Source organism: Rhincodon typus, chromosome 21 (genome assembly GCF_021869965.1).
Source record: "Rhincodon typus isolate 14 chromosome 21, sRhiTyp1.1, whole genome shotgun sequence".
Taxonomy (NCBI): domain Eukaryota; kingdom Metazoa; phylum Chordata; class Chondrichthyes; order Orectolobiformes; family Rhincodontidae; genus Rhincodon; species Rhincodon typus.
Genome location: NC_063352.1, coordinates 25,008,464 through 25,034,538, shown reverse-complemented (window position 1 = coordinate 25,034,538; position 26,075 = coordinate 25,008,464). Strand labels below are relative to the sequence as shown.

General features: G+C 40.5%; 1 protein-coding gene across 8 annotated transcripts in view; it reads right to left on the bottom strand.

Moving 5' to 3' along the window:
* The window catches only part of si:ch73-103b11.2 (myosin phosphatase Rho-interacting protein), a 183,791-nt gene that overhangs the window by 31,587 nt on the left and 126,129 nt on the right, over nucleotides 1–26,075 (bottom strand). For 4 of the 8 annotated variants that reach the window (XM_048609490.1, XM_048609495.1, XM_048609492.1 and 1 more), the window contains 6 exons: nucleotides 14,548–14,689; nucleotides 10,400–10,516; nucleotides 9,974–10,030; nucleotides 8,178–8,246; nucleotides 3,805–3,894; nucleotides 2,214–2,323 (listed from right to left, as the gene is read on the bottom strand). In XM_048609490.1, coding sequence (XP_048465447.1) covers nucleotides 2,214–2,323; nucleotides 3,805–3,894; nucleotides 8,178–8,246; nucleotides 9,974–10,030; nucleotides 10,400–10,516; nucleotides 14,548–14,689 — 585 coding nt within the window. Of the gene's footprint in view, nucleotides 1–2,213; nucleotides 2,324–3,804; nucleotides 3,895–8,177; nucleotides 8,247–9,973; nucleotides 10,031–10,399; nucleotides 10,517–14,547; nucleotides 14,711–19,449; nucleotides 19,638–26,075 lie in introns of those variants that run through there. The other 4 variants (XM_048609494.1, XM_048609491.1, XM_048609496.1 and 1 more) reach the window with 2 other exon arrangements.

Sequence of the window (26,075 nt, the reverse complement as noted above, 5' to 3'; positions counted from 1 at the left end):
TTTATTTCAAAACCCCCTTCCCCTCCCCCTTTTCTGATGAAGGGTCTAGGCCTGAAACGTCAGCCTCTCTGCTCCTATGATGCTGCTTGGCCTGCTGCGTTCATCCAGCCCTGCACCTTGTTGTCTCGGATTCTCCAGCATCTGCAGTTCCTACTATCTCTGATTCATATATATATAAACCAGTTCTATGCTACACAAATAAGCACATTCTTCAAGTACTGACCTCCCAATGTTGCCAGATGACCCGAGAAGCACAATATGTAGTCGTAAAATCTCATAAGTTGCCGCTGACTTGCCAAAATACTCTTGACAGTGATGTCTCATCTAATCTACAAATGATATAAGCTAAATAACTGCAAATGCTAGAAATCTGAAATATAAACAGAAAATGCTGGAGAAATTCAGGAGGTCTAGCAGCATCTGTGGAGAGAGAAACATCGTTAATGTTTCTATTCCTGCATGAATCTTCTTTGGAACCCTGAAGAAGTGTCATCTCAGACTTGAAATATTAACTTTGTTACTCTCTCCACAGATACTGCCAGACCCACTGACTTTCTCAAGCAAGTCTGTTTATAATTCACAAATGGTTGTGTGGCCTACTCCAGTAGTGATCCTGTCTGTCTTCGGATCCCAGGAAATCTGCTGAAACTCTTTGGGCCATTTACTCTCTCTGTGAACATTCTCAAAACATTTGACAGAGTCAGGCACATAACTTCTGAAGAAACTCCTACTAAAGCAGTGTTTGTGGCTGCCCAGTTTGTTCTCAGATCTCTTTTTAATGTTGCTAACGGCTCATTCTCTGACGAAGTATGTTTTAACTCAGACTGCTCAGAACTCTGTGCCTCTCTATATCAATGACTAAATTTGCTAATGATCCTGTCTTTCCTGATTATTCCCTTTTAATGCATCACGTTCTTTCAGTGCACTTGCTCTACTGCCTTTTGCTGGTTGTACCATTTAGACCTCTTCCAAGTCACTGTTTACTAAATGGTCTTCCCTCAGACACTACCTGTCTTGCTTCACAAAACAGAGAAATCATGCATCCTATCCTTTACTGTAACATATTTGCTGATTTTGATCATTGCTTTTTAACTTTTCTGGTGACATATACTGTGTCTTGACCAATGTTTTTCAATGAAAGACAAAGAGAAGCTTCTCATAGTGAAAAAAGGGGAAAGACAGACTGGGTTCATATTACTATTTCCGATGATGGCAATGTGGCCCCAGCCTGCAAGCACTTCATTTTGTGGGTGGGGGTGGTATGTGGTAAAAGGCAAAGTTCAGAAGATGGATGGTAATCATCAACAATAACAATATCATGAATTTATTTGGTACTGTTAAAAGTATCAAGATGGGGGGAGTGGTATTTGGGAGTTCCAGAGCTCAGGGCCTAGGTAGTTGAAGGCACAGCCACCAATGGTGGCTCAGTTAAGAGATGGGAAGGGATGAGACCATGGAGTAGTTTGAATGTCAGGATGAGAATTTTAAAATAGAGGCATTGCTTAACTGTGAGCCAATGTAGGGGAGCAAGCATAGCTGAATGGGATTTAATGCAAATTAGGACATATGCAGCAACATTTTTAATGACCTCATATTATTGGAGGGTAGAATGTGGGAGAGGGTGTAATCAGTCAGGGTTAACTCCATTAGGACATCACTGCATCTTTGATTACAGTGATTTTCTACATCAAAATCTATTTCATTCTATGGTTTAATTTTTTTTTTAAATTTATTCATGGGATGTGGGCATCATTGGCCAGGGCAGCATCCATTGCCCATCCCTAAATTGCTTAGAGGGTAATTAAGAGTCAGCCACATTGTTATGGGTCTGGAATCATATGTAGGCCAGGCCAGGTAAGGATGGCAGATTTCCTTCCTTAGAGGTCATTAGTGAATATGGGTTTCTAAAACAACCAGTAGTAGTTACATGTTTGCCATTAGGTTAGTTTTCTAATTCCAGACTCTTTTATTGAATGCAAATTTCAGCATCAGCCAGTTTGAGATTCAAACCCCTGACCCCTGAACATCAGCCAGGTTCTGGATTACCAGTCCAGAACATTACCTATGACCCCGGGACATGAGCTGGTGGTTCTGAATTACTAATCCAATGACATTAGCACTATGCCACCACTTCTGCACAGAGATAGCTATCAATGACTCTAAGGTATTGTAAGCATTATGTGACGGTCACTGAAAACTCCCTAGGTACCTACCTTGTCACATCTGGTGTAGTGACAGGATGCACATTTTTCATTATTGCTTCGATCCAGTTCCTGCGAATCCCTGACGTCATGGCAGACAACGTGTACACCTTTGCTTTCATCTAGATCACATATCGTAAGAAAGCAGATGCACTAAATGCAGTGCAACAGAAACACAAATACAGTACTGAAACTGTATAGGGAATAGCATCAGAAAGATTACGTAACAGATAACTGGGAATGAGTAACAGACTGGGACCTAATTTTGGGTTTCATGTAGGATAACAGGAGGAGAATTGAAGAAGTTCAGTTGGGACTCAGATATTTATACTCCCACCCTAACAGCACTGTGGCTGTACCTGCTCTGCATGGGTTTCAGAGTTTCAAGAAGGCACCTCACCATCATGTTCTCCAGGGCAATTAGAACGGACAATGAATGCTGGACTTGCCAACAAGGTCCACATCCTACAAATTAACTTTTTTTTTTTAAAAAAACCTGAAACAGATATATAGATTGAAATTTACTTAAGGGATTTGGATAATCTCAAACAGGAAGAACAGGCTTGATTTGTTTAAATCATACTTTGAATTTCTTAATTATCCATGGGCATCTGTTGCCAGTTTAGCCGTGAATAAAATTCTGGAAATTCACACTCAAAGATACGGCATATTGACACCCACAAGCTTACATCAAAAAGTGAACAAGCATGAGGATTCACTAAGATGACTGGGACTCAGTTTATACAGTTTTTATAAATGTTTAGCTCATTTTCACACACTGACCTGATTGTTTAGCAGAAATGTAGAGTAATGATACTTATAGCAAAGGACAGACAAGTATTTTAAAATTCCACACCCAGATTTAAATCAGAACACTCCCAATTCAAGAACAGCTCCAGCCAAACGCAAGGTAAGGCATCCCCTGTACTGAAAGAGCACACATTTGAAAGCAAGCTACATCACAGACCAAATGCACAGTACAGCTCTTATACCCCAGAAATGGAAGAATGCTTGGCCATTGTGGAATTTCTTATAGCTGAAATTATTTCTCCAATGAAACCAACCCCTATAGAGTCAAATGAAGTAATTTTTGTTGGCATCACTCAGATTGACGGGGAACTATCGCAAAGTATTCTCAAATTATTCCACAAAATAACCTTACAGCTGCTTTAGGAAGTAATTCTCAATTCAACAAAATCAATGCAAGTCCTACAGGGGTTTGATCCATGAGCTGAAGTGGCAGACAAATCCCTGCACAACTATTTATAGAGAGAGACTGCAAAAAGAAGTCCATGAACACTAATTAAATATTTTTAAGTCATTGAGCATTCAGTTTGTGTTATCAGAACACAGCTGTGTTGAAAAAAAAAATAGAACCATCGAGAGTTTTGAAATTACTGAGGCACCACTGCACAGAACTCACTCACTCCATCTCTACCTCTCTCACCACATCCCTTCCCCACAGTCTGCCTTTTGGTCAATTAATATTCCTGGCTTAATCTTCTAAAAGCTTGAATTATCTGAAAATAAACAAACACTTTTCCCTCTCATGGATACAACTGTACAAATATACCTTGCAATTTCAGGTGAAGTCTACACTTACATGGATCTGAAATCCATAGTTCCTTGGCACTTCGTATTCAGTGACATCATAGCAGTTACTTAAATCGATCTCACCATCCAGATCCACTGTCTGTAGAAACAAAATGGACAAGCTCATGTACAATAAAGGCAGTTTCGCAGCTGCCAATTTCAGTGAAATAGCACAGTTCAGTACAGCTGAATCTTGTAAACACAATCACACTTTGAACATACGATATTATTTTGCAAACTCAAACAGATGGTACTAGAATAATATCCAATTAATAAACTGACTGCAGTGTGTACACTGCTGGATACTGGAATCCCTTGGCTATGCTGTACAGTCACACTTGATAGAAGCATTTCCCTGCAAGACTCGCATCACAACAAGGTGTGTGTTCACATCCAACAGGATATTTTACTTGATGCTGCAATGCTATGTAATCTTCCGTAATATAAATAAACTGGGCATGGATACCAAAGTATCCAACAAATGTTTATTACTGCTAACTATAAAATATACAAATACTAGATTTCTTAGAGAAGTATACTTCTAATAGCATGTCACTCTTTAAGTGATCCCAGTTAAGTTCAGGCTTGAGCTCTTTACACTTAGATTATATGCTACGACACAGCATCTTAAAGGTATATTAACATACTAACTGTGAAATATAACACAAGATCTTCCTTCTCCACAGTTAAAATCTTATCCCAAACAAACATACATGGTTGTGCATATGCATGTTGTCAATTTGATAATTATGTATAGTCTCATAAACTGTTTTAACTATAACATTTCAAAGTTGAATGTAATACTTTGAAGGTTTGACAACTTGTCCTGATCTGTTGATTGTATACTCATTTGGAAATGTACATCTTGTTCTCTGGTGCACTTGTTTGACAACTTGGCTGTCTTGCTGATGGTTACTGTCACTCAACATCACTGCACAATTATTGTCAGAGTATTCTTCCGCACTGTATGTATGCATGAATAGTGTGTACCATGCATTGAACTGAGCTGGTGTTGGTTCCTCCATGGTCAGTACTGACTTGGGGTAGTTACATATTTTAGAAACCTTGCTAGAATGCAAGTGTTTCTATTTCTAGCTTGCAGTCTGGCCAGTGTGCATGTTCTGTAATGTCTACCTGCTTCCTTGTTGTGTATCCCTTTCATTGTGTTTGGAATGGTTTGAAAGTTGTTTGCTGGGAAGGTTATTCGAAATTGTGCTGGGGATGGTAATCCCTTCTCCATTGATATTGCATGAAAGTGCACCAATGCAATGCAAAAATCTTGCTTCATTGCTCAATAATAAATTATCATTGATTTGATTGTTTGTACCATTCATTCTGCTATCCTGACTGAGTGTGGAAAGTGGGGTGGTGTGATATGGGTCACTCCTCAATCGGTACCTGATTTTAAATGGTGTGTCAGTTTATTGTGGTCTGTTGTCAAATGCTATCAATTCTGGGATACCAAATAAACTGAAAATAGCGCTCACTTTGTTTGCAATAGTCATACTACATCATTCAACTGATATGTCGGTTGTACCATCATCAAATGATGGGAAATACATCTGTTGCTACTTCCAGCTGAGGAGTGGATAACACATCATGTGCATTTAGAGACCCCCTCTGCTGGAGTTGACCCGTTTGGCATGCCTCACATGCATTCATGAATCATTGAGTATCCTGATTCATCCCTGGCCAGTACACAGCCATCTTGCGTTCGCCATCGTCTGCATTCAATACCCACAAACCACTGGCATAACATGGAAATGACATCTTGGTGTAATGTTCTTGGTACTTGGATTTAGTTCCCCTTGAAAATGATTTTCGTGATATACCAAGTCCATATCTATCTAAATGATCAAAATGAAAGAATTCTTTTAGGTACTTGTTTAATAATCTCAGGCCATCAGTGAATAATGATCTTCTGCAAATCTTGTATTTGCTCATCTTCAACAGTTGGTGTTTGCAACTTCACACTGCTCTGGCCAAAGTAGAACAGAGCAACATTGAGATCATCTTCAGTACTGTAGTCGAGAACACCAGTGTGTAGATCAAAAGAAATATCTTGGCTTTTGAGTGGCTTGGGTAATCTGTTCAGTATGTCAGATATAATCAATGTGATATAAAAATAAAGTTCTGGAGTAACCCAGCAGGTCTGACAGCAGGTGTGGAAATGGCGCTGTGTCAAATTGGACTCAAAATGTTAATCCTGTTTTCCTCTCTACAGATGCTGCCAGATATGCCGAGTTTCTGTTTCTGAGTTTGCGTTTTTATTTCAGATCTCCAGCACTCTCAGTGCCTTGTTTTTATCAGTGTAATCATCCTGGTACATGGCTTACATCTCACTTCAAACTCTCATCCTTGAAGATCATTAACTGATTCACGAATGTTCTGTTCTACCGTTGTGGGTGCATTCTGAATCTCATGAATTGTGACAATGCTCTTACAATTAATTGGGAGGGGTCAGCTGAAAATCATGCCCCAGTGTTACATACACCATCCCAAAATGTACAAACATATATAATCCCAAGTAGACCAATTTATCTGCCCTACTGCTATTCAGAGCAAAAATAATTCACACTAGGTTCTGTGGCAGATTTTGACCTGTAGGTGATCAATGCTGAAAATGGAATAATGACATCATGTGTGTTTTTTCTATTTTCAGGCACATTTGGATCAAGACAACGGCAGAACTAACTAAGGTCTAGACACATAGGGAAGGCTTTTTAATTTGCAGAAACACTTCTTTAGTGTTTCTAAGCTGTAGCTTCTTCAAAGGAAGCTTTAGAGCTGTGATTTTTGGACCATTTAACTACCATTTTGTAAAACTGGATCACAGCTTGTATTTTTATAGTAAAAGAATAAAGCACTCAATATGCTTCAGCACAGGTCTGTAACCTTTAGTTTTTGATTGTCTTTGTAGCTTCAGCCTTTTTTTTAAAAAGATAAGACAGTCTTAAAAATTGCTTGTATCTTAAAAAACGCCAAATCAAAAGTAAAACGGGGCTGTTTTCTTGTTGGTCAATACCTTTCTACAAATCTACATAGCAATACTATCAAAAACTGATGCTATCGATTGTTCAAATTCTCTGATATCCAAAGCTGTCATTCAATTGATCTTCAATTATTTTCTAAATATCTGCCACCAAAATGTTGGAGTCTTTCATCAAAGGCTACTACCGTTTACTATGATGAGTTTTCTTCCCAGAGAGTATTTTATCCCAAGCAGCAATGCTCACATCAACTCCCATAACATAAGAAACTGGGCATTGTATTGAGGAATCCAACAAACATTTATTCTAGCTAACAACAATATACAAACATCACATTTCTCAGACACCTAAATGTCTGCACTAACATTAAGTTAATGGGTTACAACAAAGGAATGCGCATATCATGCTTCAAACAATACCAGTTAAGAAGGTTCTAAAGTGCGTTCACTGGACCCAAAACGTTAACTCTGACTTCTCTCTATAGACGCTACCAGACGTGCTGAGTTTTTCCAGCAATATCTGTTTTTGTTTCCAGTTAAGATGATATTTGAGAATTTTATACCCTTATGTCATAGGCTACAATAAGATGATGATTTTAAAGGAAGACTGACATACTGATCATGAAATAGAACACAACACAACCAATGTTGTAAACACACAAGCCTGTATGCTGCAAGCTTAATATATCCACTAGAGTCAAAGTAATTCTACTTCCACTGTAATAGCAACATTGTCACTAAAAGGACACAAAATCATATTCAATAGGATTGATTTGCCTTCATTGGTGTTAAAAAAAAGGCCAAAAGTCACTAATTTGATCCACTGACAAATATTAGCTACTGTAGCGAAATGAATGCTTCCGATTCCTCAGTGTCTATAGATTAGAGAACAGCAATTTAGCCAAGATTCGCACTGCTGACATCTTGCTATATCATGACAGAACAGTAGCAAATAAATTGAACCCAAGTGTCATTTCTCCTTTAACTGAATACCATGTGAGCAGTCACTGCCTGTGATCACACATTAAGAATACCACTTAGGGTTGTGTTGAGTCACTACATTCAAGAGGAATCAAGAAAAATTTAGGGCTGAAGCTGAAAAAAAAAATCATCCGTTAATGTCAGCAGCTTCTCGGCAAACTACATGTGTGCTGAGAAAGAATTTCTTCTCTCAGAAGGTTGAGTATCTTTGGAGCTGCTTGCCACAGAATGCTGCGGGGGCAGAGTCCTTGTATGTATTTAAGGCTGAGATACATAGATTCTTAATCAGTAGGGAATCAAGAGTTAAAGCGAAAACACAGGAAAGTGGACATGAGGAATGTTGGATCCCATTGAAAGGCATGAGCAGCCAAATAGCCTACTCATGTTCCTTTTTCTTACTGTCTGACACTCACCTCCTCTGCTGCAGAGTCTCGGTAATATTTTAGAACTTGGTCAGTCAGGACAAACCAATGCTTCTTCCACTAAAAGAAAACAGAATATGTCACCAATATTCTCTTATTAGAACAGCTTACCTGGAGACTTTGACTGACATTCAGTCATTCTCTCCTTTCATGTCATGTTGTAATGTCCCTGTGTAGGAACCTGTTCCATATTGCACTCTAGGCAGTATAAAAGTTAAACCTTGGACACCTGCCTCTGACTTCCTCACTACTACATGTTGGATGGCTTTCAATTTTCCATTACTGTATCAGTGTTAGGAATAGATAGCAAATCAGAGACACAGTGGGTGGAAGGAAACAGAAGTACAAGTTTAAAAATACAAGAACACCAGCCCTCTATGGGTTAAATAACAACACACTTCAAAATAATTCATTCCAAGTGAAGTACTTGAAATATTTCTATGAGAAGTGATTAAGTATTATATGAACCCAATATTTTTTCTTCTATTTACAAACAAGATTGGATTATTCAGTCTTCAGTTTTCAAAGCAGTTCATAACCATCATGAAGAAATGACACGTAGCTGGAAGAACATCATGTGGCCTGGGACCATTACCTTTTTCACAATATCTTTGTCACCCACCTAAGTATTTTTGAATTTGACTAATGCTAGCTGTTTAAGTTTTCTAGAAAGGTGCATTGCGGAGTATTTCTAAAATTCTGTGTTAAAAGTAAGAATATGATACCAGGTACTGGATGACTGTGATAGTGCTCCAAAACCATAGTGCAGCATTTTGAAGAACAGTTACACATAATTGAATGCAGCTGTGATGCAGATAGAGTTGCAACAGGCATGTGCCAATGGGTACTTATGGCACTGTAACAATTTTATTTTATTGTTTTTTTATACCATAATCTAAAAAAAAAGGGCTGTTTTAAAACCAAGGACAGGATAAGGGATTGCTGCACTTTTGAAAACAAGTTATTTGAACTGACTGCTCGCTGTGTTCACAATGCTGCTTTGCAAGCAGCGGGGAAGGTAAAATAAGATGGCATGGCACTGGGGTGGGTTTACAAAGTGAGTCTGAGCCAGCAACAGGTAGCTGATTGGTTTGTACAGTTTTGACCAATGTAAATGCCAAATATCATCAGCCTGACAACAGATCTCTTCTTGGTTCCCAGGAGCAGAAGGTTTTCCAGACTGTAAGAAACAGGATCTGACTCTACATCTCTCTGCAGCAAAGTAACTCAAGCATGGAGACAGTCAGTTGTTCTCTCCCACCATTTGCTGTAAACTGTTGCCTCTAACTGGTACTGTGAAACTGAATAATTAATGTGTAAATCCCATGTCTTCGGCAAAGAACTGAGAATCTGGAAGGCAAGAGATTGGAGAACAGAAGATCTTGGGAATAAAAATGAACACCTCATTGAAGATTATAGACTATGCTAATAAACTGTGTTTTCCCAGGTATTTTTGCCCTCCACCATAACAATAACTTATTTTGTTTGCCTGTGACTGTCAGTATGTATATGTAAGGGCGTTTTAAAAGAGGGATTAGATTTTAACTGGTAGAGATATTTTGCCTGTGGTTAAAATTTACTTATTTTAATAAACAATAGTTCTTGTTAAGTACAAAACCCTGGTCAGTATTTTAATCTGAGTCAATCAGACAGGTAAATTAAGGACTTGCATACGTTTATGAAATCTTGAACTTTTGTGACCACCCCAGTGGGACTCAAAAATTATCAGCATGATCTTTCACAGAGACCAAAGATCTGTTACCACATTTTCAATGTAAATTTCTCACCTGACCATCTGCAGAGAGTTTTGTCATCCAACCTTTCTTAAAATTCAGTAGGTCTGGCTAGAAAGAGTTAATAATGAGACATGAAAGACCGCAGTATAATCAAAGAATATACGAAAACATGAGCCAGAGTAACTCTTCCACATCCTGGCAAACTTACACTGAAAGCAGAACGATACAGCATTGTACGTCATGTGAAAGACATCAGTTTCACTTATGGACAGCTGTGAAGTTGTTTGACCAGATTGAATTCTTTGCTGTAATATTGCCACAACAACTGACTTTTTCGTTCCACCCCCACAAGTATGCTCTTCATTCTCTAGCTGCATAACATTTTTATGTATGCAGTCTTCCCTCGTAGTTTCTAGCATTTTACCTGTTTCCCCTCCCTTCCCTGTTACGTCAATCTGATTTTGTAGGTCTCCTTACCGTCACTGTTGACTCAGTGGCTCTTCTGTCCAGTGACTTTGCCCTGCGGTACTGTGGAACAGTCACAGCTGAAACATCTGGAGTAGAGCTGATTTGGTCAGACTCCAACACAAAATCCTATGATAGTAATTCATAAATAACCAAAGGTCAGCAATTTATTAAAAATATCACTTTAAAACACAGCTGTTCCAATACGGATTACCAGATTAATCTATAAGTGTTATTTCATCTGTGAGAAACATCTAGCATGATACCTACATTGTTTACAAGGTGGCTGGGTAGAGACTTTCAGGAAAGGTGTTTCTGTAGCTTCACGGACAGGGTGAAAAGGAAATGGGTTTGAAGATGATCACATTTGAAAATATCTGATCGTGTGAGGCAGGCATAGAAATAAAATTCGTTACTGGGTGCACATAGAGGGCATCAGCCTGCAAATCCTAATAATTTATACTGACATTTTACAGAATCTAGGAGCCTACAGGTCTGTTAGTCATGAAATGAATTGGGCTAATCGGTTGGGATTTAAGAGTCGCTATAGTACACCTTGTAGATGGCCCATAATGCTGTCACTGTGGATCAGTGGTGGAGGGAGTGAATGTTCAAGGTGGTGAGTTTGGTGCCAGTTAAGTGGGCTGCTTTACCCTGGATGGCACACAGCTTTTTAAATTTTTAGAGTTGCATGCACCCAGGCAAGTCAAAATTGTTACATCACATTCCCATCTCGCGCTTTGTAGATGGTGACCAGGCTTCGGGGAATTAAGAGATGAGTTCCTCATCATCGAGTTCCCAGCTTTTATAGCAGTGTTTATGTGACAGGTCTAAGTAAATTTCTGGTCAATGATCACCTCCAGAATATTGTTGCTGGTGGCTTCAGCATTGGTAATCCTGTTGAATGTTATGGGGAAGATGCTGCTGCCTGGCACTTGAGCGAGTGAATGTCACTTGCCACTTATCAATTCAAGCCTGTATGTTGTGCAGATCTTACTGCAAATTGACACAGAACAGCTTCAGTATCTGAGGAGCTACAAATAGTCCTGACTACAGTGCAATCATCAGCAAATGTCCCCACTTCTGTCCTTATTTGGAATGGAAGCTCACTGATGAAACAGCAAAAAATGTTGGATCTAAGACACTGCCCTGTGAACTCCTGCAGTGATATCCTGGCTTTGAGATGATTAGGCTCAAAACTTTAATTTGCCCTATAAGTGACTTCAACCAGTGAAACTTTTTCCCCATAATTTCCATTTATTTCCAACTTTGTTTACACTCCACAATATAACAATTAATCAAAAACTTTTGTGCCAAAAGCAGTCTATCTCACCTCTGCATTTCAGCTCTTTAGTCTAGATTTAGACCAAGGCTGTAAGGAGCTAAGTGACCCTAGGGAAATCAAACTCTTGAGTATTAGTTAGTAGATTATTAGTAAGTTTGGCTTAATGGCACTTTCAATTACACTTATATCATTTGCTGATGATTGGCTGTAAATAGTAATTGACTGGATTTGTCCTACTTTTTTTTTACAGAGTACATATCTGGGCAATTTTCTGCATTGCTGGGTAGACACTAAAGTTGAAGCTGCACTGGAACAGCTTGAGTTTTTATGCAGTTGGTTCTGGAGCATGTATTCATCATTAGAGCCTGAATGTTGTCAGGGCTGCTAGCCTTTGCTATATCCAGTGTGCTCAGCTATATCTTGATCGCGCATGGAATGCATCAAGTTAGCTGAAGACTGGCAGAGGTGATGCTTGGGGCCTCAGGTGGGGGCCATGATTGATCATCCACTCAACACTTCTGGCTGAAAATGGTTGCAAATACTTTAGTCTTGTGTTTGTGCTGACGTTCTAGGCTACCCTATCTTTGAGGATGGAGATGTTTGTGGACTCTACTCCTCTGATTTGTTGGTTAGTTGTCCAACACTATTCACAACTCAATATGGACTTCAGAGCTTTTATCTAATATGTCGATTGTGGGATCACTAAGCTCTGTTTTTTATAGTATGTTCCTGCCCTTCAGCATCCTGATGTAGTTCTGTGTTATAGTTTTATCAGGTTGGCACTTCACGTTTAGGTATGCCTGATGTTGCTCCTTAGGTTCTCTCCTTCATTTCTCATTGAAACATGTTTGGTCATTTCGCTAGAAGATAATGACTGAATGAGGAATATGTGGAACTATGAGATTACAGATTGTGGATCAATTCTTCTGTTGCTAATGGCCCAGTTCTGAGCTCCTAGATCTATTCTGCATAGATCTCATTAAGCACATCAGTACTGCCACACAACATGGAGCTTTGTCCTCAATGCAAAAAAAAGGTCTTCACCTCCATAAGGACTGTGGTTGTCACTCCTACCCACATTGTCATAGACATTAGAGATTCGGTCAAGTATGTTTATTTCTCCTTTCAATTTTCTCACCCCTGACTGCAGGCGAAATCTGACAGAAATCTCCTTCAGGATTCAACCAACTTGGGTCAATAATAGCAATACTGGGCCATTCTTGCTGACGGACATTGAAATCTTCTATCAAAAGTACATCCGTGTCCCTTGGTATTCAACCAGAAGAAGCACCACTCGACTGAAGGAGGGAAGTAGGTGGCAATCAGCAGGAGGTTTCCTAGCCTGTGATGCCATCGAACTTTGTGAGGTTAGCTGTCAACGTTAATAGCTCCCAGAGCCACTCTCTCCTAACTGTACATGTTGTCACAGGGACAGATCTTTCCGAGGGATAATGACAGAGGGCATTGCCTGCCAGGTATGATTTGATGAGAATCAGGCTGTAGTTGATAGTCTATGAAACAGACTTCCAATTCTGACAAGTCCCCAGAGGAATACAGGGTTGACTAGACACAGTGCACCTTTGTTATTTCTACTATTTAAATGGATTCCAGGTCCAGGTCGTCCATCCAGTTCATTCTTATTTAGCTTTTCTGTAATGCTTTGCCACCACAATTGGCTTGGTAGGCTATTTTAGAGGACAGGTCAGAGACAATCAGTTTGCTGTAGTCATATGTAAGCCAAATGGGGTTTTCTTTATTTTTTCTTTATTCATTCACAGGATGAGGGCGTCGCTGGCCAGGCAGCATTTATTGCCCATCCCTAATTGTCCAGAGGGCAGTTAAGAGTCAACCACATTGCTGTGGGTCTGGAGTCACATGTAGGCCAGACCAGGTAAGGATGCCAGTTTGCTTCCCTAAAAGACATTAGTGAACCAGATGGATTTTTCCGACAATCGGCAATGGATTCACATTAATCATTAGATTCTTAATTCCAGATATTTATTGAATTCAAATTCCACCATCTGCCATGGCGGGATTAGAAGCTGGGTCCCCAGAACTTTATCTGGGTCTCTGGATTAATAGTCCAGTGATAATACCACTAGGCCATTAGTGAAATGGGATTTTAATGACAGTGTCCTAGCTTCATGATCATCATTACTTTGACTCGTCTTTTTATTCCAGATTTAATAACGATTTTAAATGGTCTCCCTCTACAGCTAAGATATCCCCCGAGCTACATTCATACTAATTTTCTTTTTGCCTACACAGACCTCTGAGGTCCATGCATTGTAGCAGCAGGTTCTGAGACCAGAAGCCAAAGCTGTGATTGGCATCAATCACCATAGACATACCCTCAGAGTAGCTGTGCTGCCTCTGGATCACTAGGCCAGTGCAATTACCACTGTTAACCATGGCCCAAATACAGAGGTTGTCAACCATAAAGTTCACAGTAAATGTCGCATAAGTGAATTTCAGAAGGCATTTAATGAGGTGGCAAATTTGGGACACATGGCATTAAAGCAACATAGCTTTACTGATTGAGGAATCCAAGATATCGAATGGAAATGCAAATAAATTATTTGGAATTCCTAATTTCTTTTGCCACAGTAAGGCATTGCATGCAGTAATGCTCGCAATTATTGCAAGAATATTATGAAAATAAAAGGGGTAATAATGAGGTTCACTATGACAATATCAGAGCTGAAGTTTTGTCAATTTGTGCCTTTATTTAATTGGTGCCAATGCAGAGCATCTAATAGGAGGTTTTTAGAATTATAAAAGATTTGAAATGGCAACTCGTGAATAATTGTTTCTCACATTTGGCAAATAGGAAATGAAGAGGAATAGACTACGAACTGTCACTAAATAAGCTTACTCTTTGCCTTGGAAAGGTTCTCTTCTCACTTCGACCTCGACATCTAATGGTGTGAAAATCGGACTCAGAAGGGGAACTGGATGCCATCTGCTGGGCTCGCTTCATCTCCAGGGTCTCAAACTGTTCAATAACCTGTGACCTCCTATGAAGAAACACGGGAAGTCTAATCACATGAAAAACGCATAATAAGCAGTCAATTGCCTTCATACTTTAAGTGACAAAAGCAGTACAACTTTCAAATCATTCAACTTATCTACAGTTACATAATAACATCTGACATTTTAATTTTTTGGGAAGGGAAAATATTGGGAAGATAACAATATTGAATAGCTCCATCTGTGCTGCCAATATTAAAGGAAACCTATTTTCTTTTGAAGATCCAATGCAACTAATGAAATCTACATATACCATTAGTCAGAGTTCTGCCGCATACAGTTTAGTATTCCACTAATGGTCAACTATTGTGCTAGTGTTTTTAGTTAAAATCATTCACTTTGGAGGATTGAACAAATGTTTTTAGAACGTGAATTTGTTTTGTGTATCATTACACACAGTCAATGTATTTAACGTTGAAAAAATGAAATAAACTCTGCACCGTGGGCGGCACAGTGGCTCAGTGGCTAGCACTGCTGCCTCACAGCGCCAGGGCCTGGGTTCGATTCCTCTCTCAGGCGACTGTCTGTGTGGAGTTTGCACATCCTCCCCGTGTCTGCGTAGGTTTCCTCCAGGTGCTCCAGTTTCCTCCCACAGTCCAAAGATATGCAGGCTAGATGGATTGGCCATGCTAAATTGCCCATAGTGTTCAGGAATGTGTAGATTAGGTTATAGGGGGATGGGCCTGGGTGGGATGCTGTGAAATTCGGTGCGGACTTGTTGGGCTGAAGGGCCTGTTTCCACACTGTCAGGAGTCTAAGTCATCAATAATGCATATTTCACTGATGAAATTGCGTTCTGTTTCAATAGCTTCAGAGTATAGGACATAAAATCATTACAGGTTCTACACCTGGTTTAAAAAGAAGTGACTCATTACCAGCACAAGAACACAAGAGTTCATAATATACAAATTGCGTCCTTAACCTAGCTACCATGAAAATTGCTGATGCATTTGGTAACGCGAGACGGTCATACAAATGCATGGATTCCTACTACCGATTCTTCATCAGTAATCATTGCGAAGGCACATGCAATGCCTTCAATGATAGTCACTATTTGAAATCAGAACTATGTGAATAAACAGCATTAAACAAAGTTGATTTTTGAGCATGTTAAATGCTACCCTATTGCACAGTTAAGAGTACTACACTGTTCACTCAGCCAGCATTAAAAGTTTGATTGATTCCTAGATTTACTGCTAATCTCTGCAGAATGCTGATTTGATGCAGATCAATATTTCAACAACAATTTACACTTGTATACCAAATCTAACATGGTCAAACAGCACAAGCTACTTAACAAGAGAAAAATCAATGAAAACATCAATAAAAACAAAAGCAAAACAATGAAAACAGGGGCGGCTCAGTGATTAACACTGCTACCTCACAGCACAAGGAACCTGGGCTCAATTTCAGCCTCGGGTGACTGTTTGTGCAGCGTTTACATCTGGTTAGACCACGCTTGGAATATTGTGTTCAGTTCTGGTCACCTCATTATAAGAAAAATGTGGAAGCTTCAGACAGGGTGCAGAGGAGATTTACCAGGGTGCTGCCTGGACTGGAGGGCAGGTCTTATGAGGAAATGTTGAGGGAGCTAGGGCTTTTTTCATTGGAGCAAAGAAGGATGAGAGGTGACTTGACAGAGTTGTACAAGATGATGAGAGGCATAGATAGAGTGGATAGTCAGAGACTTTTTCCCAGGGCAGAAATGACTATTACAAGGAGGCATAATTTTAAGGTGATTGGAGGAAGGTATAGAGGGAGATGTCAGCGGTAGGTTTTTTTACACAGAGAATGGTAGGCATGTGGAATGCGCTGCCGGCAGTGGTAGTGGAGTCAGATACTTTAGAGACTTTTAAGTGACTCTTGGATAGACACATGGAGGATAGTAAAATGTAGGGGATGCAGGGTAGTTTGATCTTAGTAGGATAATAGGTTGGCACAACATCGTGGGCTGAAGGGCCTGTACTGTGCTGTACTGTTCTATGTTTGTCTATTCTCCCCACATCTGCGTGGATTTCCGCTGGGTGCTCCAGTTTCCTCCCACAGTCCAAAGATGTGCAGGTTAGGTGGATTAGCCATAGCCATGGGAAATGCAAGGTTACAAAGGATAGGGTGAGGTGTGGGTCAGGGTGGGATGCTGTTCAGAGGGTCTGTGTAGATTCAATGGGCTGAATGGCCTGCTTCCACACTAAGGATTCAATGTTGATTTCTGATATCTTTTGACAAGCCACAGATGAAGAAATAAAGAAGACAGATCAAATGCTTGATCAGAAGTAGGTTAAGAAGCATCAATTAAAAAGTGAGAGATAGCAGGAACTACCGATGCTGGAGAATCTGAGATAACAAGGTGTAGACCGGGATGAACACAGCAGGCCAGGCAGCATCAGAGGAGCAGGAAAGTTGACGTTTTGGGTCTGGACCCTTCTTCTGAAGAAGGGTCCAGAATTTAAAAAAGTGAGAATAGGCAGAGAGGTTTAGGTAAGTTACTGCAGAGTTTAAGGCCAAAACAATAAGAGCAAAGCAAATAAATTTACAGAGGCGCAAGTGACCAGAACTGGAGCAAAGTACAGATTTTGAAAGCTTTTAAGGTGGAAGGAAGACCCACAGATAGGGGAAAGTGAGACCATGGAAAAATCTGAAAACCTGAATGAAGACTTTAAACATGGCATGTGATGTCTTTAATGGGGAGCCAGCGAAGGTCTCCAAGCACAAGGTAATGGACGAGTGAGATTTGAAGTGAGATGAGATATAGGTAGCAGAGCTTTTGATATGCACAGGTTTATGTAATGTGTCATGGACAAGAATGAAAGGTGAACTGCATTATCAGCTCAGCCATAATCTCACTGAATGGCAGAGTAAATTTGAAGGGCTGAATGAATGGCCTGCACCTCCCAAGTCTTATGCTCCTGTCCTTTCACCATGACATTTACTTTCTTCCTTTCAAAACGCTGGCATGGATTTTCCATTTCCCAATGATATTAATTGTTAACGCATTCCATGTCCCAACAACCCACTGTGTAACAAAAAATTTCTCCCAACTTGTTCTTTCATTCTTTTGGTGGATCTCTAAATCAAGTCACATTATTTTAAGTGAGTAGCAACTTTAGCCCACTTCACATGTACTACCCAAGATTTGAAATGTGGCTCTGCGTTTCTTATAATTTGCTTGTGCTGAATGGAAGTCTTGTATTTTCATGCTAATAGACCATCATTGACAGAATCCAATATCAAAGGAGAGCGTCTTGAATCAGCACACTGCTACTGCTTTTTAACTAGTTGTCACACAACCGACACAAGGATAAGAATAAAAGAAACAGTAGCAGAACACAATACAGGCATCAAGCTTGCTTTGCCATTCAATCTGATCATGGTTGATCCTGGGTTTCAGCTCCACTTCTCTGCATTCATTGATTCCCCAAGAGACACACATTATAATGGAGTAATTATTCTGTATGTCAAATGGTCACCAGCCCCTGCAAGTGTGCAGTTGGCCAAATTGGATCACTTCAGGAAATCATCTCCAAAAATATTGTTTGGAAGACAACTTCAAGTGTGAAAGGTTTGTGACATAACAGTGCTGGTGGTAAACTTGGGAGGTCAGAGGGACCAATCTTTTGCTGCATGTTGGGAATGATTTCTAGGAGTTACCAGAGCTGAATTTTAGCACATTCTGGATGTGATGTATCAGAGGTATTTTAGACAATGTACAGGTAGATAAGGGTTATATACAGGAGAAAGAGGGGTTATTTCTTTCAGGTGTTGGGATAATTAGCACACGTACAAGTATGGTTGAAAGGAGGAACTGAATACAATCATCCATCTTCAAGACTGGCTGCTGCTTTCTGTCACTTCCAAAATATTGGACAAAGCATTCCCTTTGCACATGCATGCTCTTTGTGTTACCTAGAGGTAGCGTTTGATCTATTAATTTAAAATGCTAGCAGCCTATCTAAAAGGCAAGAACAGCAATTACTGACTTGTAAATGGGATCCTATGAAGATATTCTCTGTGCTGAACTATAGATACAATTAGGTGCAATATTTCTGGGAACTACTTATCTGCCACTTTTTAAGTGGATTAACAAGAGAGGTGAGAAACTAATACCTGCCCAGCTGACACAAGCTAATACTACTGCCCTTGGTTATTCATCATGAACAAAATGCAGAACAACAGAAAGCTGCCAGGCAGCCCACAAATGTAATACATACTGAATGGCTGGCAAGAACATCACAGTGGACTAGTCTTAACTGGTGATTTATTGTAATTTGAAAAACAAAGCAAAATTGTTCATTGCAAAATGAAGGTTTGATTTCTTTGACAGATAACATCAGAATCAGTCCTCTAGAATCAGCAAATCAAACGGAGGCATCCCAGAGAGCAGGCGATAATACTGGGCACACAGCTCAGAGCAGATTAGCAGTAACACCTAGAAGACAGCACTGGACAATCAGAAGTGAACCAGAAAATATAAATAGTTAACATCCCACCTGAGATAATTCAACATCTTCCATAAATCACCGATTTGTGGGAAATATTAAAGGACTGGGACCTAGCCCCATCAACTCCTTCCAATTAAGTCAAAACAGAAATTGAAATAGTAACCAATTAAATGTGGAACATAGCCAGAGAGTAAATAAACTATATCACCATCAACTCTATCCTTGATTTTCTGAAAGATGTCACGAAAGTACAGACATGATATTCTGACACCTCTTTCTTTCATCCAGGTGTGATATTTGCATTTTACCTACGCTCGCTCTGTCTCTCCACGATAGATTCCTCTCTTGTTCTCTTACTGAAGAAGTGCCTGCTTTTTCTCCTTCACTTCATTTTCTTTCACCCATCTCTCTCATTGATTTACATGCATCTTCTACACTTTACTCAGTATTTCATTCTCCTCTTTTCACTTGTCTGTACATAATTCTCTTCTGTTCCTTTCTGATAATGAGGCAAGAGGAACCAACAACTCTGAGGCACGGGTTCATTAGAAGATTATGTTAGGGTTCTGATGGGGGTAAATGGAAGAAAAAGTGGGAGTTAAACAAGGCAGTAAGATAAAAGCAGCAGCATTACTGGCAACTTGATCTGCTGCATGGTGGAAAGAGATGCCTAAGATGCTTTCATTCAACTTCTCTGAAGTATTGCTCATTGGGAGAACAAGAATGCCACATCTATAGGCTCAGCCTGTCAAATTCTGAGTCAGTCATTGGTGCCCCTTCCCACCTCAACCTCCAGCATATAGCCACAAATAAGTAAAATAAATTCAGCAGTTATGAATGAAAAGCAACATCTGAGTTCAGCAATTTTACATCATAAGCTCCTTCTCCTTTTTGTCTGCTCCCCCTCCCTTTCCTCACAATATCACCAGAATGTTGTGGTATAGGAGGTCATAATTTCTTCAACAGCTGTCCAATGAGTATTTTGGTTTAGTTCCATTCTCCTGTCTTTTCCCTATACCTTTGCAAGTTGACTCTACTCACGTAATTATATAGTGACCTCTCGAATGCCTCAAACCATACTTCCCCCACCATACTTCCAGGCAGTGCATTCCAGACTTGAGCCACTTGTATCAAAAAGTTCTCTCTCACATTGCATTTGCTATATTTGCAAATCATTTTCATTTTATGCCTTTTCATTCTTGAACTTTTTATGAGTGGAAATAGTTTCTCCCTTTCTACTCTATCCAGACTGCTCAGAATTTTGATAACTTACATTGGATCTCCTCTTAGTTGCCTTCACTCCAAAAACCGTCCCAACCTCACCAATCCATCCCCATAACTGATGTTTCTCATCCCTGGAACCATCATGTCAGACAGCAGCTAATCAGGACCCCACCATTCACTCTTCCTATAGAGGCATTTTTTGTTCCTTTATTTGTTTTATTACCACTAATTTAGCCTTCTCTTCTGCTTCCTTCCCACCCCCTCATTTTATCTCCTTTATAGCACACTGCATTTCTAACCTTTTGCTATTCCAAAGGGTCACAGTCTTGAAATATTAACATTTCTCTCTCTCTAATTCTAGCATGTTCTGTTTTTGCTTTCCGAGTTTCTTGGTGTACCTGCATCTTAACTTTATGTGATTTATGTACAAGGACACCCAGGTTCCCCTGGATTAATACATAACTCAATGTATCATCATTTATTTTTCTTACTAAAGCAAATAACCTCACATCTTGCCACATTATAGGGCACCTGCTATGTTTTTAACTACTTATATGACCTCTTAATATCTTATACAGTTGTTTTGTACCCTCCTCAACACTTATGTTCCCACATAACTTTATACTGTCAGCAAACCAGGACGTGTTTGTAAGGGCATTGGAAGAAAACAGATGTGAAAAACTCAGTTAGCTGAGAACAGAACCAGAAGAAAACTAGAGGCTAGCAAATCACGCACCTTCTCAACTCACTGTCCTCCTCTACGGCAAATTCAGCAGAGACCTTTCTTAAAAGCTGTTCATGGAATGTGGAGTTGCTGGCTAGGCCAGCACTTATTCTCATCACTACCTGTCCAGAGGGCTAGGATCTGGAGTCCCATGTAGGCCAGACAGGCAAGGTCAACAGATTTCCTTCCCACAGAGAACCAGATCGGCTTTTACAACAATCAACAGTGTGTAAATGGTCACCACCAATAGACCAGCCTTTTACTCCAGAATTTTATTGAATTAAAATTTTGCCATCACCATCCTAGGATTTGAAGACATGTGCCTGGAACATGCATGGGGTTCTACACTACCACCTCCCATGACTGCCACTTGAGCCATAGCAGATGTTGCAGAACAGAGTTGGCTGCCACAGTGCAGCCATCATTTCATAAGACATAAAGCTGCCACGAACCCCTCATTTGAGTGATTAACATTATTGATTAATAGTTGAGGCCCAAGTATAGTTCCCCACAGTATCCTACTGGTAAGTTAGCAATTAAGAAGGCCATATTTATTCTTACTCTTTTTCTTTTGACACTGAGCTAATCCTCAATCCATACTAGTATACCTGCCTGAAACTGAAGTTCGTGTATTTGCCTGTTTTGTGACACAAACGCTTTTTGAAAATCCAAATAACACATCCAAAATAAGGCATTCTAGCATTTTGCTTAAGCTAACCAGCCTAAAATTCCCATTTTCTTTCCTCCCCCTTTGTCAAATAGTTTGTTACCTTCCAATTTTTGGGGACTGTTCTGGAATCTAAGGAACTGTGGGAAGAAAGACTTGCATTAATATGAAACATGTTTCACAACCATGTTTCAAAATAGCACATCATTTGCTGTAACACATCAAGTGTAGTTGTAGTGCAAAACGTCATAGTCAATACACTGCCAGCAAGCTTTCACAAACATCAATATGATAATGACTAGATGATTTACTTTTTGGGTGTTGAGGGATCATTATAATCAGGACACTTGGTATAACTCCTGTCCTTTTATTCAAATTAGTGTCACTGGATCATTTGTGTCTGAGGAGGCAAAGAGAACTTTGGTTTAATGTATAATCCAAAATTTGGCACTTCTGACAGAACCACACTCCCTCAATACTACACCGAAGATCAAAAATATACACAGCTACCTCTTCTGAAACCCTATGATGCACATCACAATATCCAGATATTGCCACTTACTTCAGTATTAATGAAGTATCAAGCAAACCATGCCTGAATCCCATGCAGCAGGCACGAGCAGGAAAAGGGAGAAATAAGAAAAAAAAGGGTGCATTGTATAGGTCACATTGTGCTTGCAAAATGCTAGACAAACAGCTCTGTGATTGAGCCAAATCTGCTGCACACATCTATGCATAAAACTTGAGATACCCACAAGCGCACAACTACATATCAATAGAGACAGGCAGACATGGAGCCAAACTCACTTATAGCAACAGCAGTAGTCCAATAGCTCTGTTCTGCCTTCCAATTAGATCATTATTTATCTTTCAACTTCATAATTCTGCCATTGCTCTATATTCCTCATTACCCTTACTAGCAATTGTTTCTCAAACTCAGGATCAAGGTTTTAATTTGACCCACCCAACATTTACAGACTTGTGGAGGCGAGAGTTCCACATTTCTACTACCCTTTTTATGAAAAAGTGCTTTCTGATTTCATTGATGAATGTTCTGACCCTAATTTTCAGATTATGTGTCCTTGTTCTGCACTAACAATCAGAGATAGCTACCAGAGAGACCTAGCGGTACAGGTACATAGTTCCTTGAAAGTGACATCACAGGTAGACAGGGTGGTGAAGAAGGCATTTGGCACACTTGCCTTCATCAGTCAGAGCATCGAATACAGAGTTGGGATGTAATGTTATGGCTGTACAAGACACTGGTAAGGCCACATCTGGAGTACTGCGTACAATTCTGGTCGACTTGCTATAGGAAGGATATTAAGCTGGGACAGGTGCATAAAAGATTTACAAGGATGTTACTGAGACTGGAGGGTTTGAGTTATAAGGGGAAGCTGAATAGGCTGGGACATTTTTCCCTGGAGTGTAGGAGGCTGAGGCATGGCTTGTAGAGGTTTATAATCATGACGGGCATAGATAACTTGAATAGCCAAAGGCTTTTCCCCAGGGTAGGGGAGTCCAAAACTAGAGGGCATAGGTTTAAGGTGAGAGAGGAAGGACTTAAAAGGGACATGAAGAGCAATTTTTCACACATTCATCAATGAAACGAGGTGCCAGAGGAAGTGTAGAGGTGAGTACAATTACAACATTTAAAAGACATATGGACAGGTATATGGACAGGAAAGGTTCGGAGGAAGTGGGCTAAATGCAAGCAAATGGGACTAGTTCGGTTTAGGAATGGGGCATGGACAAGTCAGGCGGATGGGTCTGTTTCCGTGTTGTATGATTCAATGACCAGTGTACGCCAATAATTTGATTAAAATGGAAGTCAGGTTCAATATTCAACAGGTGTTCAAAAACAGTATTGCCAGAAGCAGTGTAAGACTATTGTCATGCTGTAAACAAAGATTACAGCCTCACCATATTAAAGGTTTACAGTGTGCACCCGAAAGTAGTCACCTTTCCCTTTTTAATGCTGGGAAAGAAATGATTTGTCCGGTTATGGATTCTCACATCACTTATGGAAAATAACAGTCCACTTTCTCCACTACCTGCACACCATGACTACCATGTGTACCCTTTACTGGATGCATAGTGGCAACTCACCAAGACTTCTTTGACCTCACTTCTCCAGCCTGTGACCTCCACCATCCAAGCAGGATAACAGAAACTAGTGCATGCAAACACCATCATGCCTCACTCGGACTTGAGAGGCATAGTTCTGGTCCGATTATTTTCACTGGGCCAAAATCCTGGAACTCCTCCTATCTGGCTGCATTGTGAAAGTACTTTTACCACACAGACTGAGAAACTGACAAAATAGGTCCATCACCACTTCCTCAAAATGTAACCAGGCATGAGCAATAAATGCTAACCTTTCCAATGACTTCTACACCTCAAGAATGAACATTTAAATAAGTTTTATTGGAGATCAGCTAATTACATAAATGACAAAGAAGTGTGCAATGTAAATACAGCTGTAATAATGCCTGAACACCACAGGGAGTAACAAATCACCTGCAATTCAGACACAACAATGGTCTGAATTTTCCTTTTATCGGTACAGTGTCATTTTCAGGGAGATCCATACTGAATTTCTGCTGTGGCTCATGTCAATTTTTTTCAAGCAACTTTCTGCTCTGCAGTTCATTAACTATGCAGCCAGCCCCCTCTGAGCCTGGCTCACGTATTTGTACAACATGAACAGCTGGCACGCTCAAGGCTGCCAGTATTTTGCAACATTCACATTGCTGGAACTATACTGAACGCAACTCCACAGCACTTTAGATGTTGCAAGGCATGAACGAGCTTTCATACTCTGCTGGCAAACAAACAAAGAGCCCAGAAGGGGAGGCTGGCACCTTGTTTCTCCGATTGGGCCCTGAACGTCCTGGGGGTGGACAAGATGCTCAACCGAAGGAGAGTGTTCTTCCCTGCAAACCAACAAAGGATACCATGCCACCAGTTGCAGCCTACTTGAATAGAGATAGCCGCCATTCAGTGCTGTCTCCAGGGTGGGAACAAAGGCCTAGTGATGCTGAACAAAGGTTAATGATCTTCTGTGCACATAAGTTTAAATGTCACCAATTTTTCTCAGCTACCGCACTCACAGGGCTACCATCACTCATTCCAGCTCTGCTACTGCAACTGCTCTTATCAAGGCTCAGTGACTATAACTTACAATATTTCAAACGTCATGTCCACTCAGCAACTTTCACCCACCTCTGCCTCTGTAGTCCTTCCTGCTCTCTGCACTCCCACCCATTCACTAGGGACATTTCACCATTCTCCTGATCCAGTGTCATCATTAATGCCTCTCCCATCCATTTCTATTAAACTCAATCCCTCTTTGTGTGAAAATAACATCACACAACCCGGCTGAGGGCAAAGACTGGGGGCGGGGGTGGGTGGGTGGGAGAGTCTGTAGGGTGGTGATGTCAGATTCTTCACTACATCAGAGGAAAGGATGCTGCAGGTGACCAGCAACAATGGCAACAACTCAACTGGGGATGCCAACTGGCTGACTGAGTTTCATTGTGCTGTGCTGCTCCACCATTAATGCCAGTGATAACTCATTCTTAGTGTGAGCAAGCTTTCACTACCTTTTTTGCAATGAATCCCCTCTCTTCTCTGACCCAGGCAACAGTGGGTTCCAGTAACCTGAAACAACGAGGAGGCCAGTTCCAGAGACACTGAGCTCAACTTCCAAATCTGAGGAGAAAGTTGCTCAAATCTCAGAGCATGCACTGGCAAGGCTTTGACCTGCACCCTCCACCAGCTCAGGTGATTTCCATCTCAGCGGGTTGTCTTTCTGAGATTAGATCCAGGAGCATAGCCTAGTGAGTACAACACTGGGACATCCCTGCAGCTAGCTGAAGAAGAACTACCCAAGGTTTGTTGGTATGCAGAGGACTGCTGGAGACCCGGCCCCTGCTCAGACCCAGGCAGAAAACAATCACAGGGTCTTGCTTGTTTCTGACCCTGTCAAGACACACAGAGAGATTCAGCAACAGTCTGTCAGAGACAGTCGGGAAACTTGATGAAAGGTTAAGGGAGTCCATTAATGTTATTGGCGACATGCTGGCTCCAGGAGCCATGTATCCAGCTGTCTTTGTGGACAGGCTGGCTAACACCATGGAGAACCAGGTCCAGTTGGATATATGCATAGATGTATTCTCCATCGTTCTAGCCATTGGCACTCAACATCAATGAGAGAACAAGAGGACGGTGAAGACTTTCTACCTCACTCCAGAGGCCAGTAGCTGGTGTCAGGAGGAGCCACACACAGATCCCCAGACACTGCAGGGATGCCTGAC